The sequence below is a fragment of the Sarcophilus harrisii genome, chromosome 2 (genome assembly GCF_902635505.1).
Source record: "Sarcophilus harrisii chromosome 2, mSarHar1.11, whole genome shotgun sequence".
In the NCBI taxonomy this organism is placed as follows: domain Eukaryota; kingdom Metazoa; phylum Chordata; class Mammalia; order Dasyuromorphia; family Dasyuridae; genus Sarcophilus; species Sarcophilus harrisii.
This window is the reverse complement of record NC_045427.1, coordinates 284,753,129-284,771,024: the sequence shown is the minus strand read 5'-3', so window position 1 is coordinate 284,771,024 and position 17,896 is coordinate 284,753,129. Positions and strand designations below refer to the sequence as shown.

The 17,896-nt window shown below is 33.1% G+C and overlaps 1 protein-coding gene across 1 annotated transcript in view; it reads right to left on the bottom strand.

Annotated features, from left to right (window-relative positions):
• The window catches only part of RPS6KA5 (ribosomal protein S6 kinase A5), a 178,923-nt gene that overhangs the window by 88,062 nt on the left and 72,965 nt on the right, over positions 1 to 17,896 (bottom strand). The window contains exon 4 of the mRNA XM_012547365.3: positions 1,335 to 1,450. Within this exon, the coding sequence (XP_012402819.2) occupies positions 1,335 to 1,450 (116 nt within the window). The remainder of the gene's footprint in view (positions 1 to 1,334; positions 1,451 to 17,896) is intronic.

Below are 17,896 nucleotides of genomic sequence, written 5' to 3'. Positions count from 1 at the left end.
TTAAGTAGTGCCTTTTGTAATAGAGTCATGGGGGAGTTGCTAGTGGTATCACTGTCCTTCCCACTCCTCCTCCCTCTACCCAGGAAGGTGAAGTTGATGGGGGAGGGTCAAGAGCCTGCTCAGGCACAGGCAGAGGTGAAGCTGAACTGTGAGAGTCAGAATCACCATACCCTTTAAATTTACTCAACTCCCCATGCTTTTCAGCCAATTTTTCATCATCCTCTCTCTTCTCTTCCTCCTTCTCCTCAAGCTTCCTTGTCTGGCTATTCTCCTTAAAACTTTTTTTTTTTTTTTTTTTTTTTTTTTTTTTTAGAAATTGTGGTATTCTTTAAGGACAAATGTATTATGCTGTATATATAGAATGTTTCCTGTTTCCTTAGAAATTGAATCAGGACCATTATCATTGTAATATTCACTTAGTTGCTCTCCTACTAGTTTCCAATTATCTGCCTCTATTTCATCTTCCTTGGAGAACCAAGGGGACATGCATTCTAATATTTCTAAGAGTTCATCAATCTGCTCCTAAGTTATAAGCAAACCTTACCTCTTTATTAACCTAAGTACGCCTTCTATAGAGCTCCTTTGGGATGGGGGTGAGTGGAGGTAGGTGAGGTAGGCTCTTTTCCTAGTATTTGCCCCATTTAACCCCTTAACAAAGTTTCCTGCTTGTCTATTTTAATACTCATCCTATTTTCTGGTCACAAGGACGTCTTCACTGAAATTAGGGTTCTTTGTCCATGTTATCACCAATATATAATATCCAAGCTAGCTCTCTGGAGGGCCTCAGGATCAGTCAGAGTCCAGATCAATCAAAATCCTTGATCTTCAGGGGGAGAAGTGAAGGAAGCAGGCAAGTTGCCATGTGGCTTGCCAAAGATGTATCCTGGATTCTGGAGTCTGGAGTCTCCAGCCTCTCTCTTCTTTGTCCTGCAGCCAAGTGACTCTGATCTCTCTCTCTCAGCCCTCCAATCCTTGCCTACAATTACCTCACCACTAAACATTCAGTAAATGTCAATCATGAGGAGAGCCATCACATTTCCATAATATCTAAGTATATGGTTATAGAGCCATTATCTCACATCTAATAGATAATTAGCCTTAAGAGCTCTGCTGTCTGATTCAAGCACACCTTTTCAGAGTTTCAGCCCTCTACAAGAAAAGTTACTTGGAACATACTTCTTAATTTTGTGCAGAGGTTATACACCAGGAAAGAGAATGCAATTAATGAAACCAGAAATACTCTAAGAAATACACTCAACCTATGTGTCTAAACATAGAAACAATATAAGGGTTACCTTGAAAAAGAAGTTAGGGAAGTTAAGTAGCTTGCTTACCTTATGGAGATGTTCAAGGGCGAGCACAATTTCCCCAATGTATATCTGTACTTCATTTTCCGTGAAACGTTCTCTTTGAGAAAGATGAGTAAAAAGTTCTCCACCATTTATGTAATCTAAAAACAAAATATATGTATTTTTTTGAACTCATGATCAAAAAGTAAAGGGAATGTTCCTTTTTTGTTACTCTTAAGGACACTGTAGAAACGGTACTTGCTTATTCCTACATTTCAATTTTTTTTATATTTGAAATTACTATGCTGTAAGCATATTCATACAACAAAGTAAATCTGAATAACTTAAATGGGAAGCTTTGATAAGAATTACTACCCCTACGGCAGAAAATAGTATTTGTCAAATAAGTAGGGATCAACTTTTTTTTAATTAGACATTTCAATTTGAACTATTAAGTAAAACTACATACGTTTATTTTTATATTTTCCCTAGTAAATTTATTTATTTTTAAAATATATTACTTTATGACTCATGTTGGAAGAGAAAAATCAGAGCAAAAGGGAAAAAACTTTTGAGAGATAAAATGAGAGAGATAAAAAGAAAAACAGGGAAAAGAAGTGAACATAGCATGTGTTGATTTACATTCAGTCTCCTTAGTTCTTCTTTTCTGGATTCAGATGGCATTTTCTGTCCAAAACCTGTTGAAATTGCTTTGAATCACTGAGCCACCAAGTCTGTTACAGCTGATCATCACACATTCTTACTGTTATTGTGTAAGATGTGTTCTGGGTTCTGCCTGTTTTGCTCAGCCTCAGTTCATATAAATCTTTCCAAGTTTTTCTAAAATCAGCTTGTTCATCATTTTTTATAGAACAATAATATTGCATTATCTTCATATAACACAACTTGCACAGGCATTCCCCAATTGATGGGCATCTCTATTCATTTTCCAATTCTTTGCTACCACAAAAAGACCTGCTATAAACATTTTTTCACATGTAGATCCTTTTCCCTACTTTATGATTTCCTTGGTACATAGGCCCAGTAATGGTACTGCTGGGTCAAAGGGTATGCACAGTTTAATACCCTTTGGACATAGTTCCATATTGCTCTCCAGAATGATCACATTCCACCAACAATGCATTTGTGTTTCAGTTTTCCCACTTCCCCTCCAACCCTTATCATTATCTTTTTCTGTCTTCACCAATCTGAGAGTTATGCGGTAGAACCGCAAAGTTGTCCTAATTTTCATTTCTCTAATCAACAGTGATTGAGCATTTTTTCATATGACTACAGATGGCTTTAATTTTGTTATTTGAAAATTCTCTATTCATATCCTTTGAAAATATTTATAAATGACAGGCTGGTATGGTGGACAGTAAACTGATCTTAGAGTCAGAAAGATAAGGATTCAAACCTCACTTCTCAAACACACTGGCTGTGTTGACCCCGAGCAAGTTATTCAACCTTCAAGCCACAGGCAACTAAGACTATTCTTTGAAAGAAGGTGTCAACTTGTACTGATAGAGGAGTTCCTTCAATGAGATCCAGGAAAACAAACAAAAAAAAATCCTATGAGCTCACATTTATTAATATTATTCCCCAAAGGACATAAAAATGCACTGTAGTTAATGTGCAGAAGCGCAAAGCTCACTGAAGAGTACAAAAATATCATTACAATAATGATAAGAAGATACTGTTTCTTCTTGAATGACAGTAGTCATGGTATTGTTTTTAATAATCCTTAAACTGATTTTTCCTTCCTTCCCTCCCTCCTTCTCCTTCCTCTTTTCTTTTTCTTTCAAAACATATATATATGTAATTATCTATTCATATATAAACATATTTAGCTATTTAGTTACTTCAGGGTCTTAGTGCAGTTTTAACCTCTAAAAGTATGTTTTTTTGTTTGTTTTTTTTTAAGGAACACCCTATATGTGTGCACACATATATATTCCACAGAAGGAATTAAGGACATATTATATAATCAATAAAGAAAATAGGTTTCTCTGGAAGAGGACCAGTTACTTAGTTCAGAAAAGTTACTCTGTAACAGCATTTTTATAGAGCAGTAGTTTGCCTGAAATTGCTAGATTTAGTTTCACCTCTAGTGTTCCCTTGGATCATATCACAAGGCAAAAATGTAATGAAGTAAAAGCATCCTTCCACTCCACTCAATGTCCCCTATCCCCACACCCTAATAAAACACTAGAGTAAAAAGAAATAAGCCAGTTTGTTTTCAAAGATAAAGAAAATTAGACATAAAATGCATTTATTCTCCCACAACTTCCTGCCAGGCATAGGGAATCTGGCATAATGAACAAAGGACTGTCCTTGGATTTTTGAAGGCCTGAATTTAAGCCATACAGCTGAAACAAATAGGCTCCATGTCGTTGTCTGGTGAGTCACCTAGCTTCTCAATATATTGGCAAATTCTATAAATTGCATTTCCTGCCTTGTATTCCTATACCAAGGAACAGATCCAGACCAAGAATAATCCCAAGCTCCTAATGCCCTCAATACACCTAAAAACAATGTAGTATTTCTGAATAAATGACATCCAAAATGAGGCATTAGTGATTTGTAAAAATTTATAAAAAAATAACTAAAATAAATATTTGGAATATAATACAATTTAAATTTTCTTTTTTAAGAAGTCTAGTTAGAAAACAGTCAGCAATAAGTAGTTACAAAACTTTTCATGTAAAAATATACATATTAGTGTTTCTGCTACATGGTTTAATATGATATATACTTCCACATTCTGGATAAAGACAAGAATAAGATTTCACAACTAAGAGAGAACTTAAAGATCAACAAATTCTTTGCATTTTACAGATGAAAAAAACAAAAACAAACTCAAGACCTAGAGAGATAGACAACTTGTTCAACAGACAGGTCATTGTTGTCAATGACAGAAGTAGGATCAGAACCATGTCTTTCAGAACACCTTAAATAGTATAGAATGTTTTGTTCTTTAAATGTTTATTGAGGTTTTTTCCTAGTAACAAATTTATTAGGAAAAAAATTTACTGAAACAGGTTTTTTTTTTATTTTATATTTCAATTGGAAACTACTTTATATTTTGAAGATAGTCATTTTTTAAAACTTTTTCAGTTCTATTGCCATATAATTGGGCACAATAGTTTCCAATAATTTTCTTTATTTCCTCTTCATTTTTAAGGAAATGCCTACTTTTCACTTTTAAGTTATGGTAATTTGGCTTTCCTCTCTCTCTTCGGGGAAATTAAATTAGATAATATTTTATTGATTTTGTTAGTCTTATAATAACACAAACTTTAAATCATTCATCAGAACTATCTTTTTGTTTTCAATTTTAACTATTTCCTCTGATTTTTAAAATTTAGACTTTTATTCTAGAAGGTTGTTGGCTTTCTCATTTTTACATTACATGTTAAATAATCTTTTCTCTATTTTTAGATAATTTTCTTCCAAGATTTCATTTATTAACAAAAATTCTAGTGTGTTATCTCACTATTACCCTTCTTCCTATAATTATCTGTTTCAATGATTTGTTCTTTGATCTAACTTAATATAATCAAAATTATCTATTCTGTAATCAATAATGATCTCTAGGTCTTCTTTGGTCACAAATTCCTTCCTCCTCCATAGGTCTGAGAGGTATACTATCCTATCTTCTTCTAATTTATTTATAATCTAATTCTTTATGTCTAGGTCATGAATCCATTTCGACCTTATCTTGGTGTACGGTGTTAAGTGTGGGTCAATGCCAAGTTTCTGCCATACTAGTTTCCAATTTTCCCAGCCGTTTTTGTCAAATAATGAATTCTTATGCCCAAAGCTAGAGTCTTTGGGTTTGTCAAACATTAGATTGTTAAAGTTATTGACTATTTTTTCCTGTAAACTTAACCTATTCCACTGATCAACTGTTCTATTTCTTAGCCAGTACCAAATGGTTTTGATGACTGCTGCTTTATAATATAGTTTTAGATCTGGTACAGTTAGGCTACCTTCATTTGATTTTTTTTTTTATTAGTTCCCTTGAAATTCTTGACCTTTGTTCTTTCAGATGAATTTTGTTGTTATTTTTTCTAGGTCAGTAAAATAGTTTCTTTGGAGTTTGATTGATATAGCACTAAATAAATAGATTAGTTTAGGAAGTATTGTCATCTTTATTATATATGCTTGACCTATCCAAGAGCACTTGATATTTTTTCCAATTATTTAAATCTGACTTTATTTGTATGGAAAGTATTTTGTAGTTTTGCTCATATAGTTCCTGACTTTCCCTTGGCAGATAGATTCCCAAATATTTTATACTACTGACAATTATTTTAAATGGAATTTCTCTTTGTATCTCTTGCTGTTGGATTTGTTAGTGATGTATAAAAATGTTGATGATTTATGTAGATTTATTTTGTATCCTGCAACTTTGCTAAAATTGTGGATTATTTCTAATAGCCTTTTGGTACATTCTCTGGAGTTCTCTAAGTATACCATCATATCATCTGCAAAAAGTTATAATTTATTTTACTCATTATCTATTCTAATTCCTTTAATCTCTTTTTCATCTCTTATTAATAGGCATCCTTTCAATTTCCAACTAGGATACTCCACAAAAAGAGCTGCTATTGTTCTGTACAAATATGATTTTACTTTAAAAAAAACTCTTTGGGATATACAACCTAGCAGTGGTATTGTTAGATCAGAGGTAAGCACAGTTTTATAGCCTATTGCATAATTCCAAATTTTCTCCAGAATAATTGGATCAGTTCACAACACCAATCATGCATTAGTATTTCAGTTTCTCCACATTTCTTCTAACATTTATCATTTTATTTTCTGTCATATTAGATTTGATAGATATGAGATGGTACCTCAGAGTTGCCTTAATTTATATTTTTTCTAACCAATAGTAGACAACTGAATTTTTCTTTCTTTTTTTTTTTAAGAATAAAATCATACTTTATTATGTATAGGGACTGGCATAAAAGGTTTTTAAAACTAGCTCTTTATGCACAAAATTAAATTACAATTGAGACTTTCTAAAGATTTTTGAGAAAGAAAGCTCTTGATGAATGGTTAGACTTGGTTCTTGGGAAGATTCTTTTGGAAGTTAAATAAGAAATCAATTAGTAAGAGAAGAATATGGGGAAAAGGAAACTAATTAGGAGCCTGTAAATATAAAATGGTAAGAGTCTTGCAGGTCCTCCTAACTTCAGGGCTGGTGTTCTATCCACTGTACCATATAGCTGCCCCTGTACTGACTATTCTTACAGCTATTTAAGCTGTTCTTTATTTCTTTAAGGAGTACTTTGTAACTGAACCTATTGCAATGAATCTTTCAATCATTTGATTCAAAGTGTGCTTTGGTAAGTCAATTCTCAGATATTATATGTATTTTGTTATTTAGTGTGGGATTTTCCTTTCTATTATTGCTTTTTGTGTTTTGCATTTTTTTGTGGAAATATGGTTTATTTTTGAAGGTTTATTTTTCAGACCATAATCTGGCTGAAACAATTATCTTAATTAGGATCTTTGCTGATTCCCTAGCATTTTTCAACTAAATGTTATCAATAAATAGGGATATTTGTCCTTTCTGTACCTATTTTTATGCCTCTAATTTCATTCTCTTGTCATTGCTATTTGCTAGCTATAAAGGAAATAATAGTAAGTAGAGTGGGTATCCTTGCTTCACTTCTATATTTATTGGAAAAAAATTCTAGAGTATCCCTATTTCAAATGATGTTTTAGATGCTTTTTATGATATTAAAAAAGTCCCTATGTGTCAATATTTTACAAGGATTTTTTGCATAAGAATGCTATATTTTGTCAAAGGCTTTTTCTACATCTATTGAGATAGGGATGTAGTTATGCATATTTTGATTTTTAATGCTTAATTGTGTTGATTTTTAAAAAAAACAATGAATTACCATTGCATCTCTGGTATGAGTCCTACTTGGTCATAATGGATGATTTTTTTGGATAAATCGCTGTAGTCTATTTGATAGGGTTTTGTTTAAAATTTTTAAGTCAATGTCCATTAGTGATATTGACCTACAGCTTTCTATCTTTGTTTAGTTTTTTTTTTATACTACTATTCTTCTAAGGTGTCTATCACTTCTTAATATTTGTATTCTAAAGCTACTGTTCTCTTTTTTTATCTCTTCGATGAAACTGGTCATTGCACATTCCTATTTTTATATTTTGTCTATTATTTTTATTATATAGGCCATAAACTCAGCCCTCAAAATTTGCATTTCTATTTTGAACAACTCTGGAATAGTATTCAGGTTTCATGTTTTCCTCATATTCCATAGACTCTTCTATTTCAAACAGTGTTGGATTATTTTCCTTTGTTTTGTAATATTTATTGAGAGATGCCTGAACTCATTTACTAGACCTAAAGACCCTCCCTTTTGTTAATGTTTTCTCTGTTGATTTATCCATTTATGTACAAGATCTTTAAATTTTCTTCTTTCTAAGATAATTTGATAATTTGTTTTCTCTCCCTTCTTCTGTTATTTTCCCTCTATTTAATATATCTTCTCTGATGATAGTTTTATTAGAGGCTGGATCTTGAAGTATCTCAGCTTCTTACTACTCCAGGAGATGCATGATTCATCAGTCTAGATTTCTGCTCCTAAACTGATTTTTGGATAGTCAGAACTGATGATGAGAATTCGTCCATAAATTAAAAGGAGTGCTTCACAGCACCTCTCAGACATAGATCCTGTTTTGATAATCTGTCCTACTTCCTGTTTCTTAGTTCTCTGGCGCAGCACATGTAGTTCAGAGAGCTCATATTGGTGCTCTTAGATTGTCCACTCTGGTTCTAGCTGTTCAGAGTTTTTTCTTACTGGTGCTATGAGGTTGCAGTCTCCAAAAGTCTTCAAAAGAAGGCTTTTGCTCCCCAAAACATATGGCATGGCAAACTTTCATAAACCTAAGTTAGGACTTCAAAGTACTTGGAAAGTGGGAAGGGTAAGGGATATGAGTTTGGATTTTGTTGGCCCATGTTTTCAATCCTTTAGTCTAATAGTGTATCCTTGATGCTGATAATGTAGGAGATTGGGAAGGGTACTGAGAGGGAAGTTGGGTCATCTTAAGGGTCAATGAGCATGAGTTCATGGTTATTTTGAACTCTTCTTTTGGATCTGGGTGTCAAAGTGCTTTTCTCTTTGACACATAGTTTATGTTTTGCAGAGGTCTGAGTGATTGTGGGATAAAAAAAATGTCTAGCTCCCTATCTTGTAACTCAGGAGGCCTGAAAGTATTTTATCATTAAAAAAAAAAAAAAAAAAAAAAGCTTTTCTAGTACGGAGGTGTTTTGTTCTTTAAATGATACAATTTGGTTGTAAATCCATTTGGACCTGGGTTTTTCCTTTGGGAGTTCATTGACAACTTGTTCAATTTCTTTTTTTTTTTTCCTGAGAATAAGTTAAATCGTTAATTTATTATTATGTTAACCTGAACATTTTATATTTTTGTAAATATTCTTACATTTTATGTAGATTGCCAGTTTTACTGGTATATAGTTGGGCAAAACAGTTTCTAACAATTTCTTTTTACTCTTGATTGTGATTTAATTTTTCCTCCATTTTGCTATAATTTGGTTTCTTAAAAATCAAATTACCTAATAGTTTATCTACTTTATTGTTTTCCTCTTTTAAAAAAACTACTTTTAGGTCAATTTTTTTAAGCTTTTGATTTTGTTAATCTCTGTCCAATAATACTTCTTTTTTCCTATACTTACTTGTAGAGGTTTTTATACTTTAACATATGGTTAATTTTTGTATAAGTGCCAAGCACAGTTGATAAATATAAATATAATACTCCTTTTTCTTCCCATCTAATAATCTCCAGAGGTCTATTATAACTAACTTTTCTGAAATTTTATTCAGGTCAATTCCTTTTTTTGATTAATTTTATTTAGGTCTGAGAAAGCCAGTCCTGGTGTTCTAGTTTTTGTACAATCTACTTCTGCTCTACTATTCCTTTTTATTTTATTATTTTTAACTCACTCAAAACTCAATCTCAGGTTCTTATTCTTTGTTTCTTTTTTCTTATCCCAGATCTATATTCCTTACAGAATTAGTTTAACATCCTTCTCCCATATCTTCCTGTTGAATGCAATATATTTCTATAACTATGTATGTGTGTGTGTGTGTGTGTGTATGTGTGTGTCTGTGTGTGAAGAAGTGTGTATTCTTCACTCCTTTGAATAGTTTATATGAGAGTGAGGTTCAAGTGTCCTGTGATTCCCCTGTTCACTTCCTCATTGTTTGTATTGTCTTCTATTCAGGCACCTCAATTATGAGAGATAATTCTTTCATTCTTCTTTTCTTTCCTCCCCTACTGCATTGTTTTTAGTTCATTACTGATTGCTTACTCATATTTATCTTGTGTTTCTTTTGACTTTTACATTTATATTTAAAGTTTCTACCTCACGCTGGCGTTTTCATTAAGAATGCTTAAAAGTTCTCTGTTTTATTAAAAATCCATTTTACCCTACAGAATTTTATTTTATTTTGCTGGGTACATTATTTTTGGTTGTAAACCAAAAGTTATCTTTTGCCTTCTAGAATACCATTTTCCAAACTCACTCTCTTTTTGTGATGACTGCTAAATATTGTATTATATTGATTATGGCTCCTTGGTCCTTGAATCTCTTCTTTCTGGAAGCTTACAAGATTATTTCTTTGGTTCAAAGACAGATTTGGACTGTAATGTTTCTGGAAATTTTTATTTGGGAACTTCTTTTAGGAGGTGACTGATGAATTTCTTCTTTTTGTACTTTGCCCTCTTTTAAAGACAGTTTTCTTTTATGATTTTTACAAACATAATGCCCAGCTACTTCTTTTTTCATGGATTTCAAATTGTCCATTGATTTTTTTCATCTATTTTATTTTTTATTTTTTTTATTTTTTGACAGTTGCAAATCCTTTTGTTCCAACTTTTTCCCTTTTTCCTCCCACCAATTCCCCAAGATGGCAGGTTGACCAACACATGTTAAATATGTTAAAGTATAAGTTAAATAAAATATATGTATATGTACAAACAGTTATTTTGCTGTATAAAAAGAGTCGGACTTTGAAATAGTGTACAATTAGCCTGTGAAGGAAATCAAAAATGCAGGTGGACAAAAATAGAGGGATTGAGAATTCTATGTAGTGGTTCATAGTCATCTTCCAGAGTTCTTTCACTGGGTGTAGCTGGTTCAATTCATCACTGCTCTATTGGAGCTTATTTGGTTCATCTCATTGTTGGAGATGGCCACATCCATCAGAACTGGTCATCATCTAGTATTGTTGTTGAAGTATATAATGATCTCCTGGTCCTGCTCATTTCACTCAGCATCAGTTCGTATAGGTCTCTCCAGGCCTTTCTGAAATCATCCTGTTGGCCATTTCTTACCAAACAATACTATTCCATAATATTCATATACCACAATTTATTCAGCCATTCTCCAATTGATGGGCTTCCTCTCAGTTTCCAGTTTCTGGACACTACAAAGAGGGCTGCCAGGAACATTCTTGCACATATAGGTCCTTTTCCCTTTTTAAAAATCTCTTTGTGATATAAGCCCATTAGTAACACTGCTGGGTCAAAGGGTGTCCAATGATTTTTAAACTATTCCCTGATCTGTTTGTAGGTCAGTTGTTTTTGACATGAGATTCCTTATATTTTCTTCAATTTATTTCAGTATTTTGATTTTATTTTCATATTTCTCACAGAACTATTAACTTCTATTTGGTTCTATTTTCAGAAAGTTTGCTTTTGTGTAGGGTTTTATGCCTCTTCTGCCAACATGTTATTTTTCTTTCCATTTTTTTCCTTTATAACTCTCATTTCCAATTTCTTCCTCTATTGCTCTCATTTCACTTATAAAAATCACCTTAAACTTTCTTTTCTTTAAAGTTTTCATGCCTATCTTCTAGAAATTCTAGTTGAATGTGTTTCCAACCTTTAAAGCTTTCATCATAGATCTTTCTGGGTCATTTTCTTCTGGGTTTGTATCTTAAGCAAACTTGTCATGATAACTCATGAAGGTAAAATTTTTATTTTGCTAATCTTTTGGACAACTTCCTGACCACTGATTATGCTAGGGCTGGGTTCTCTGTACATCTAAAGAGAATGCTTGTGCTGAGTTTTTGTCCTTTTGGGTCTTGTTATTTCTTGTTTTGTTTTGAGGACTTTTTTTTGGTGGCTATTTGTGATGACCACATTAGCACCCTGGATACTTTAGAATCAGCCAGAGTCAGGATCAGCAAAAGTCCTTAATCTTTATTCTTTGTGGACATGAACAGAATGGCAATAAGAAGTGAGAGGAATCGTGACAGGAATCTGCCAGGAGTGATTCTGGCTTTCTCCCTCCACCCTCTAAATCCTCCACCCAATCTCCTACACAACAGATCAAGCCTGCCCAGAGTAGTGGGCAGGGCCATTCTTTCTCCAAGCATATGCTAATAGAGTATTGTCCAATTGGTAATTAGCCTTAAGTGCTCAGACCTGGGTGCATCAACTCAGTTTCAGCCCATTGCAGCTATTGTCATATATTTCAGGAACAGTTTACACTGGGAATCTGCAAGTTTTTAGGGCTTCTAAAGTAGTTTGATCTAGGCTAAAGTCTGAGCACTGTCTTTATAGTCTGAACTTTTAAGGTTCCTGACTCAGATTGGGTCTGAACAACATAATTGCGGACTAGCCCTACAATGGAGTTCCAGGAGACTGCTGGCAAAGTGAAAAGCTTTCCTGGTTCACAGTGACAGAACTGTAAACTCCCATATGGCCTGGATTCATGCATTTAGTTATTCCACTACCAGATTCATAGTCAGAGCCAAACAATGGCTACTTCCTTATGAAACCATTGCTCTTCACTAAGTAAGTTCTCAGAGCTTAGGACCAACACAGCTGTTAAACCAGGAATGTCTCTCTTGGGCACAAGTCCCTTTCCCAAAGGGACTTAGTTTGAGAACTAAGTACTGAATGATAAATCTGCTAGCTGGTTTCAGCATCATGCACAAAGGAGGTCCCTCTGTGATCTCGTATTTCTGTTGTAAGAAGTAGTACTCAGCTCTCTGAGTTCCTGTGCTAGAATGTTCCAAAAAGTCATACTTAGCTAGACCCCATTTCCACTGAATGTAGATTTCTCTGTCATATCCTAACACAGGCAGCAAAAACTACTCTGATTTTTTCCCCTTAGATTTCCAAATTAGGACTCAGACAACTTTATTTTCTTATATCTTTTTGGAGAAGTTATAGGAGATGGCTTGGTTGTAATTTTTCCTATTCTTTCTCATATCAATACATTATTCTTTTAAAAATCATACCTAAGTACTTATAGGTGTTTGGAGAATTGAATGAGATATTGGATCAAATGCAATGCTTTAAAAGCTAGATAAATTTTATCAAACTATCCTCATCTCAGGGCCAAGAGATCATTATATACTTCAACAACAATACTATATGATGACCAGTTCTGATGGACCTGGCCATCCTCAGCAATGAGATGAACCAAATCAGTTCCAATGGAACAGTAATGAACTGAACCAGCTATGCCCAGCGAAAGAACTCTGGGAGATGACTAAGAACCATTACATTGAATTCCCAATCCCTATATTTTTGCACACCTGCATTTTGGATTTCCTTCATAGGCTAATTGTACAACATTTCAGAGTCTGATTCTTTTTGTACAGCAAAATAACAGTTTGGTCATGTATACTTATTGTGTATCTAATTTATATTTTAATATATTTAACATCTACTGGTCATCCTGCTATCTGGGGGAGGAGGTGGGGAGAAGAAGGGGAAAAATTGGAACAAGAGATTTGGCAATTGTCAATGCTGTAAAGTTACCCATACATATAACCTGTAAATAAAAGGCTATTAAATAAAAAAAAAAAAAAAATTAAGATTTAAAAAAAAAGTCAATGTTGAAAAAAAAAAAAACAAACTATCCTCATCTACCAGTTTAGCGCCCTGCTTTAAAAAAAAAAAAAAAAAAAAAGGAATTAAGTATTCTCTGATATTGGTGAAAACAAGCAGGCTTTGTCACTTCTTTCTTTTCTGCATATTTATCAGCAGTTTTTAATGATCCATTCTAGAATTTCCCTAGAATCTAAGTCAGGTTCACTGACCTATGGTTTCTCCTTTCTTTGAAAACCAAGACATCTGCCCTTCCCCAAATTTAAAAAAAAAAAAAAAAATCTGTCTGTTTTCTACACGCTTTAAAGTGGTTCTTCAGTTCGTTTAGTACTTGGAATGTGGTTCATCTGGGTCAGATGATTTGAAAAAATCTAGAACAATGAAGTGCTCTCTTATTTTTGCACTTATCTTGGGTATCCACCATGGAGTTAGAAGACCATTTTTCAAATCCTACCTTTGATACTTATTGTCTTTGTTCTTTGTGAAGAATTATTGTTCTAGTCTTTGTATTTATATTTCTAATGCCTAGAACAGAACCTGCTACAGCATAGGGATATAATGCTAAATGACTAATTTGTGACATTAGACAAATTATTTAATCTCTTTGTGCCTCAGTTTCCTAATCTATGAGAGATCAGACTAGATGGCATCTGAGGTTCCATCCAGCTCTAGATCCTATCTAAGCCATTTCTGTTCCATTATTTTATCACACTTCCATATTTATCGAATTATCTGGAAAAAGGAAGCAGCACAGCTAAATGTTGCTGGATTAACAGAATATTGATTTACCTATGGTATATATAAAACCAAAAAAATTTCAAGAATAAATTTTTGCCAGGTATCTTAAGTCTTCAGTGATAATGTACTAAAGAGCAGATAGCTATTTCCATGCACATACAATAAATTTGTTCCACACCTCCAGTATTGTGGTACAGGTCACTGTTTTATAATCAAAATCCCTTAAGTACAGTTGTTCAAAGGGATTCAAATATACCAAAGTGTATTATTATACAACACATATCTTTCTGATTAGGATATTGTGGGAGACTTTCAAATATCTTTTTAAAATTAAGTAAACTCGACAAGCTTTTATTAAGCACAGGGGAAAGACCTGAAGTACACAAATAACAATGTTCTGGAAAAGTATGGAGAAAAATCCAAATAAAGTAAATTTAAGAAGTAAAACATCACTTTTATCTGGAGTAATCCAAGAATGCTTCATGGAGGGAATATCATTTGAGATGAATATTGAGATGAGAGAAAAGCAAGGATTTAAAGAGATGGACATTATTAAGGGTAGTGAGGAAATGGGGCTAGAAAGAGAAGGGAAAATAAGGGGATAATTTACATCAAACTTAGAGAACGATGTGAACAATGTAGATTGGAAAGAGCTGAATGAACAGAGGACAAAGTAAAGTGTAGAATATGAGCAATGGATGGGAAACTAAATAAGGGTTTATGAACTGAAAGGGTATTGAGCAAAAAGAGGTTGCTAATGCAGACATAATATTGTCACATGGTTTATCTAGATTTTTAAAAAAGCATTTGGTAGGCTATACAATAGAACAATTAAGTAGATGGAAATTTTAAAATAAAAGAGGGCAATTTTCAATTATTCACTAACAACTGTCTAAACTAATATAGCCCTATATGAGTTTTGAATTCATGGAATCCAACTTCTCCAGGTTTTAACATCAGTAAGAAGATAAAGAGCTATATTCAAATACTAGCCTTATGATAGAGACTGTACTTGAAAGAGGTGAAGGCACTGACAAGAAAAGATATATCAGTTATTTGTATGTTGTCTTCCCCAATAAAATGTGAATTCTTTTAGAGAAAAGACCATGTTTATGCCTTTCTTTGTATCCCCAGTGTTTAGCACACTACCTGGAGGACAGTAAATGTCTGACAAAAGTTGTTAACTAGTAGTCAGAAGGATCTCCTATCAAATTTAAGTGACAGAGAACCCAGAACTACTGACCCCTTTCTCAGTCTATAGAGCAACTCTCAGTTTTTTCTCCAATGGAAGAGTTAGTAAGGACTTTTTATGTTTAGGAATTAACCAGTATTCTGGACTTACTGGCAGAAAACATCAAAGCAAAAAAGCATTAACCCCTTCTTTGGTCAACTACCAAAATCAAATTACTTTAGACTCGAGAGGAATAAAACTAGTAATACTGTGTTTTTTCAAGTTTCTTTAAAATATTTTAGTACTTTAATTTTCTTTTGAAAGCAACATACTGGATTTTAAATCTACAGCACTACAATGCCAAGTTTTCTTGAGTTCTCTTTAAATAAACATTTTTTCTCTTATTTACCAAGAATATTCAATTCCAAAGAGATATCAATTCTTTTAATATGCTATGTTATTATGCTACTGGGGATGTAATTTTACATTTCATTTCAAGATGGCCTAATTTTATAACTATTTCATTTTTTAAATGATACAACTTTTCTGTATAAACTATACCTAGCTAATGTGTGTGTTTGAGGGGGTGATGGTTAGAGAAGACTTATTCTTTACAAGTTCATTCTGAAATAACTGTGGAAACTTGACCAGAATGTCTTCACAAACTTATTGATTTCTCCAAACCCCAGAGAACACATCTGAACTTAGAACTAAGATCTTTGTAAGGAGGTAGTATGTTCTGATTACAAAGTCTCATTCTTATACCTCATTATGTATGACGTGTAGTAAATCTGAGTTCTCAAAGATCAAAATTTAAGTTTTAGGAGGATATATCATGATAGAAACAGTCTAAATTTATCTTCTAAGAACTAAGTCAGCTAAAAGTGGAGAGGCACACATCATTAGTATGCTGACCACTTGGTGCTCAATTTTTTTTTTCCCACAGCAACTCATCCATGAAAAAAAAAAGAAAAAATAATCCTCATTTTTGTGCAGTAATTTTCTGTTTCTGCTTTCACAGTATCAGAGTGGCAGGAAGATAGGTAGAAATTGTTAAGAACCATACAGTTTTTAGACTTAGTAAATTTTAATTTGACTACCTCTATTCTGAGAGCTTTCTCCAATATTTCTGGACATATTTCTGGAAATGCTAAATCATAACAATAACCTTTGACATTCTTGCTATAAAGAAGACCTGAAGAAAGAAATAAGTTGCAGCTAAATGAAAAGATGATTCATAGGTACTTCTGGGAGAAGCACAGAAAGAAGTTAGTAGAGTAGGTTTTATCATTTACTCAAAGTCAACAAAAAATTAATTAATGGGATATTTGGTCATCAGGTAATGCAGTTCTAATAATAAGATTTTTTAAAAGACCACCATAAAAATAACTGTATTATGTACATGAGTACCAGTGACTGAAGATGAAATGATTGAGAAATTTTAAAAAAGAACTTTAAGAAACAGAACATATTAAATCAATATATACTTTGACACTTGGTGACTTCAATATAAAAGTAGCAAAAAATAAAGATGGGAAAGCATGCTTCAGGAAAAAGTATAGAGAAAAAACAAAAACTTGTAGATTATAGGTAAGCTTCTCACACTTACATATATATATATATACATATATATATATGTATATATATATATATATATATATATATATATTTAAAATTAGTGTATGCTAAACATGGCAAGCAGCAAATAATTCTGCAAAGAGCAAAAAGGATTATGTTAAAAGACAGGAAAGACTTGTTATTGATGTGGGAGTTATCCTTGAATATGCTGTTTATGCTGTGGAAGAGGAAGGAATTTATGACCAAAGAAGAACTTGAGATCATTACTGATCACAAAATAGAAAATTTTGATTATACCAAAATGAAAAGTTTTTGTACAAACAAAACTAATGCAGACAAGATTAGAAGGGAAGCAATAAACTGGGAAAATATTTTTACAATCAAAAGTTCTGATAAAGGACTCATTTCCAAAATATATAGAGAATTAATTCTAATTTATAAGAAATCAAGCCATTCTCCAATTGATAAATGGTCAAAGGATATGAACAGACAATTCTCAGATGAAGAAATTGAAACTATTTCTAGCCATATGAAAAGATGCTCTAAGTCATTATTCATCAGAGAAATGCAAATTAAGACAACTCTGAGATACCACCACACACCTGTCAGACTGGCTAGAATGACAGGGAAATATAATGCGGAATATTGGAAGGGATGTGGGAAAACAGGAACACTGATACATTGTTAGTGGAATTGTGAATACATCCAACCATTCTGGAGAGCAATTTGGAACTATGCTCAAAAAGTTATCAAACTGTGCACAGCCTTTGATCCAGCAGTGTTACTACTAGGATTATATCCCAAAGAGATCATAAAGAAAGAAAAGGGACCTGTATGTGCGCGAATGTTTGTGGCAGCCCTCTTTGTAGTGGCCAGAAACTGGAAACTGAGGGATGCCCATCGATTACAGAATGACTGAATAAATTGTGGTATATGAATATTATGGAATATTATTGTTTGGTAAGAAATGACCAACAGGATGATTTCAGAAAGGCCTGGAGAGACTTTACACGAACTGATACTGAGTGAAACGAGCAGGGCCAGGAGATCATTATATACTTCAACAACAATACTATATGATGACCAATTCTGATGGACCTGGCCATCCTCAGCAATGAGATGAACCAAATCAGTTCAAATGGAGCAGTAATAAACTGAACCAGCTACGCCCAATGAAAGAACTCTGGGAGATGACTAAGAACTATTACAT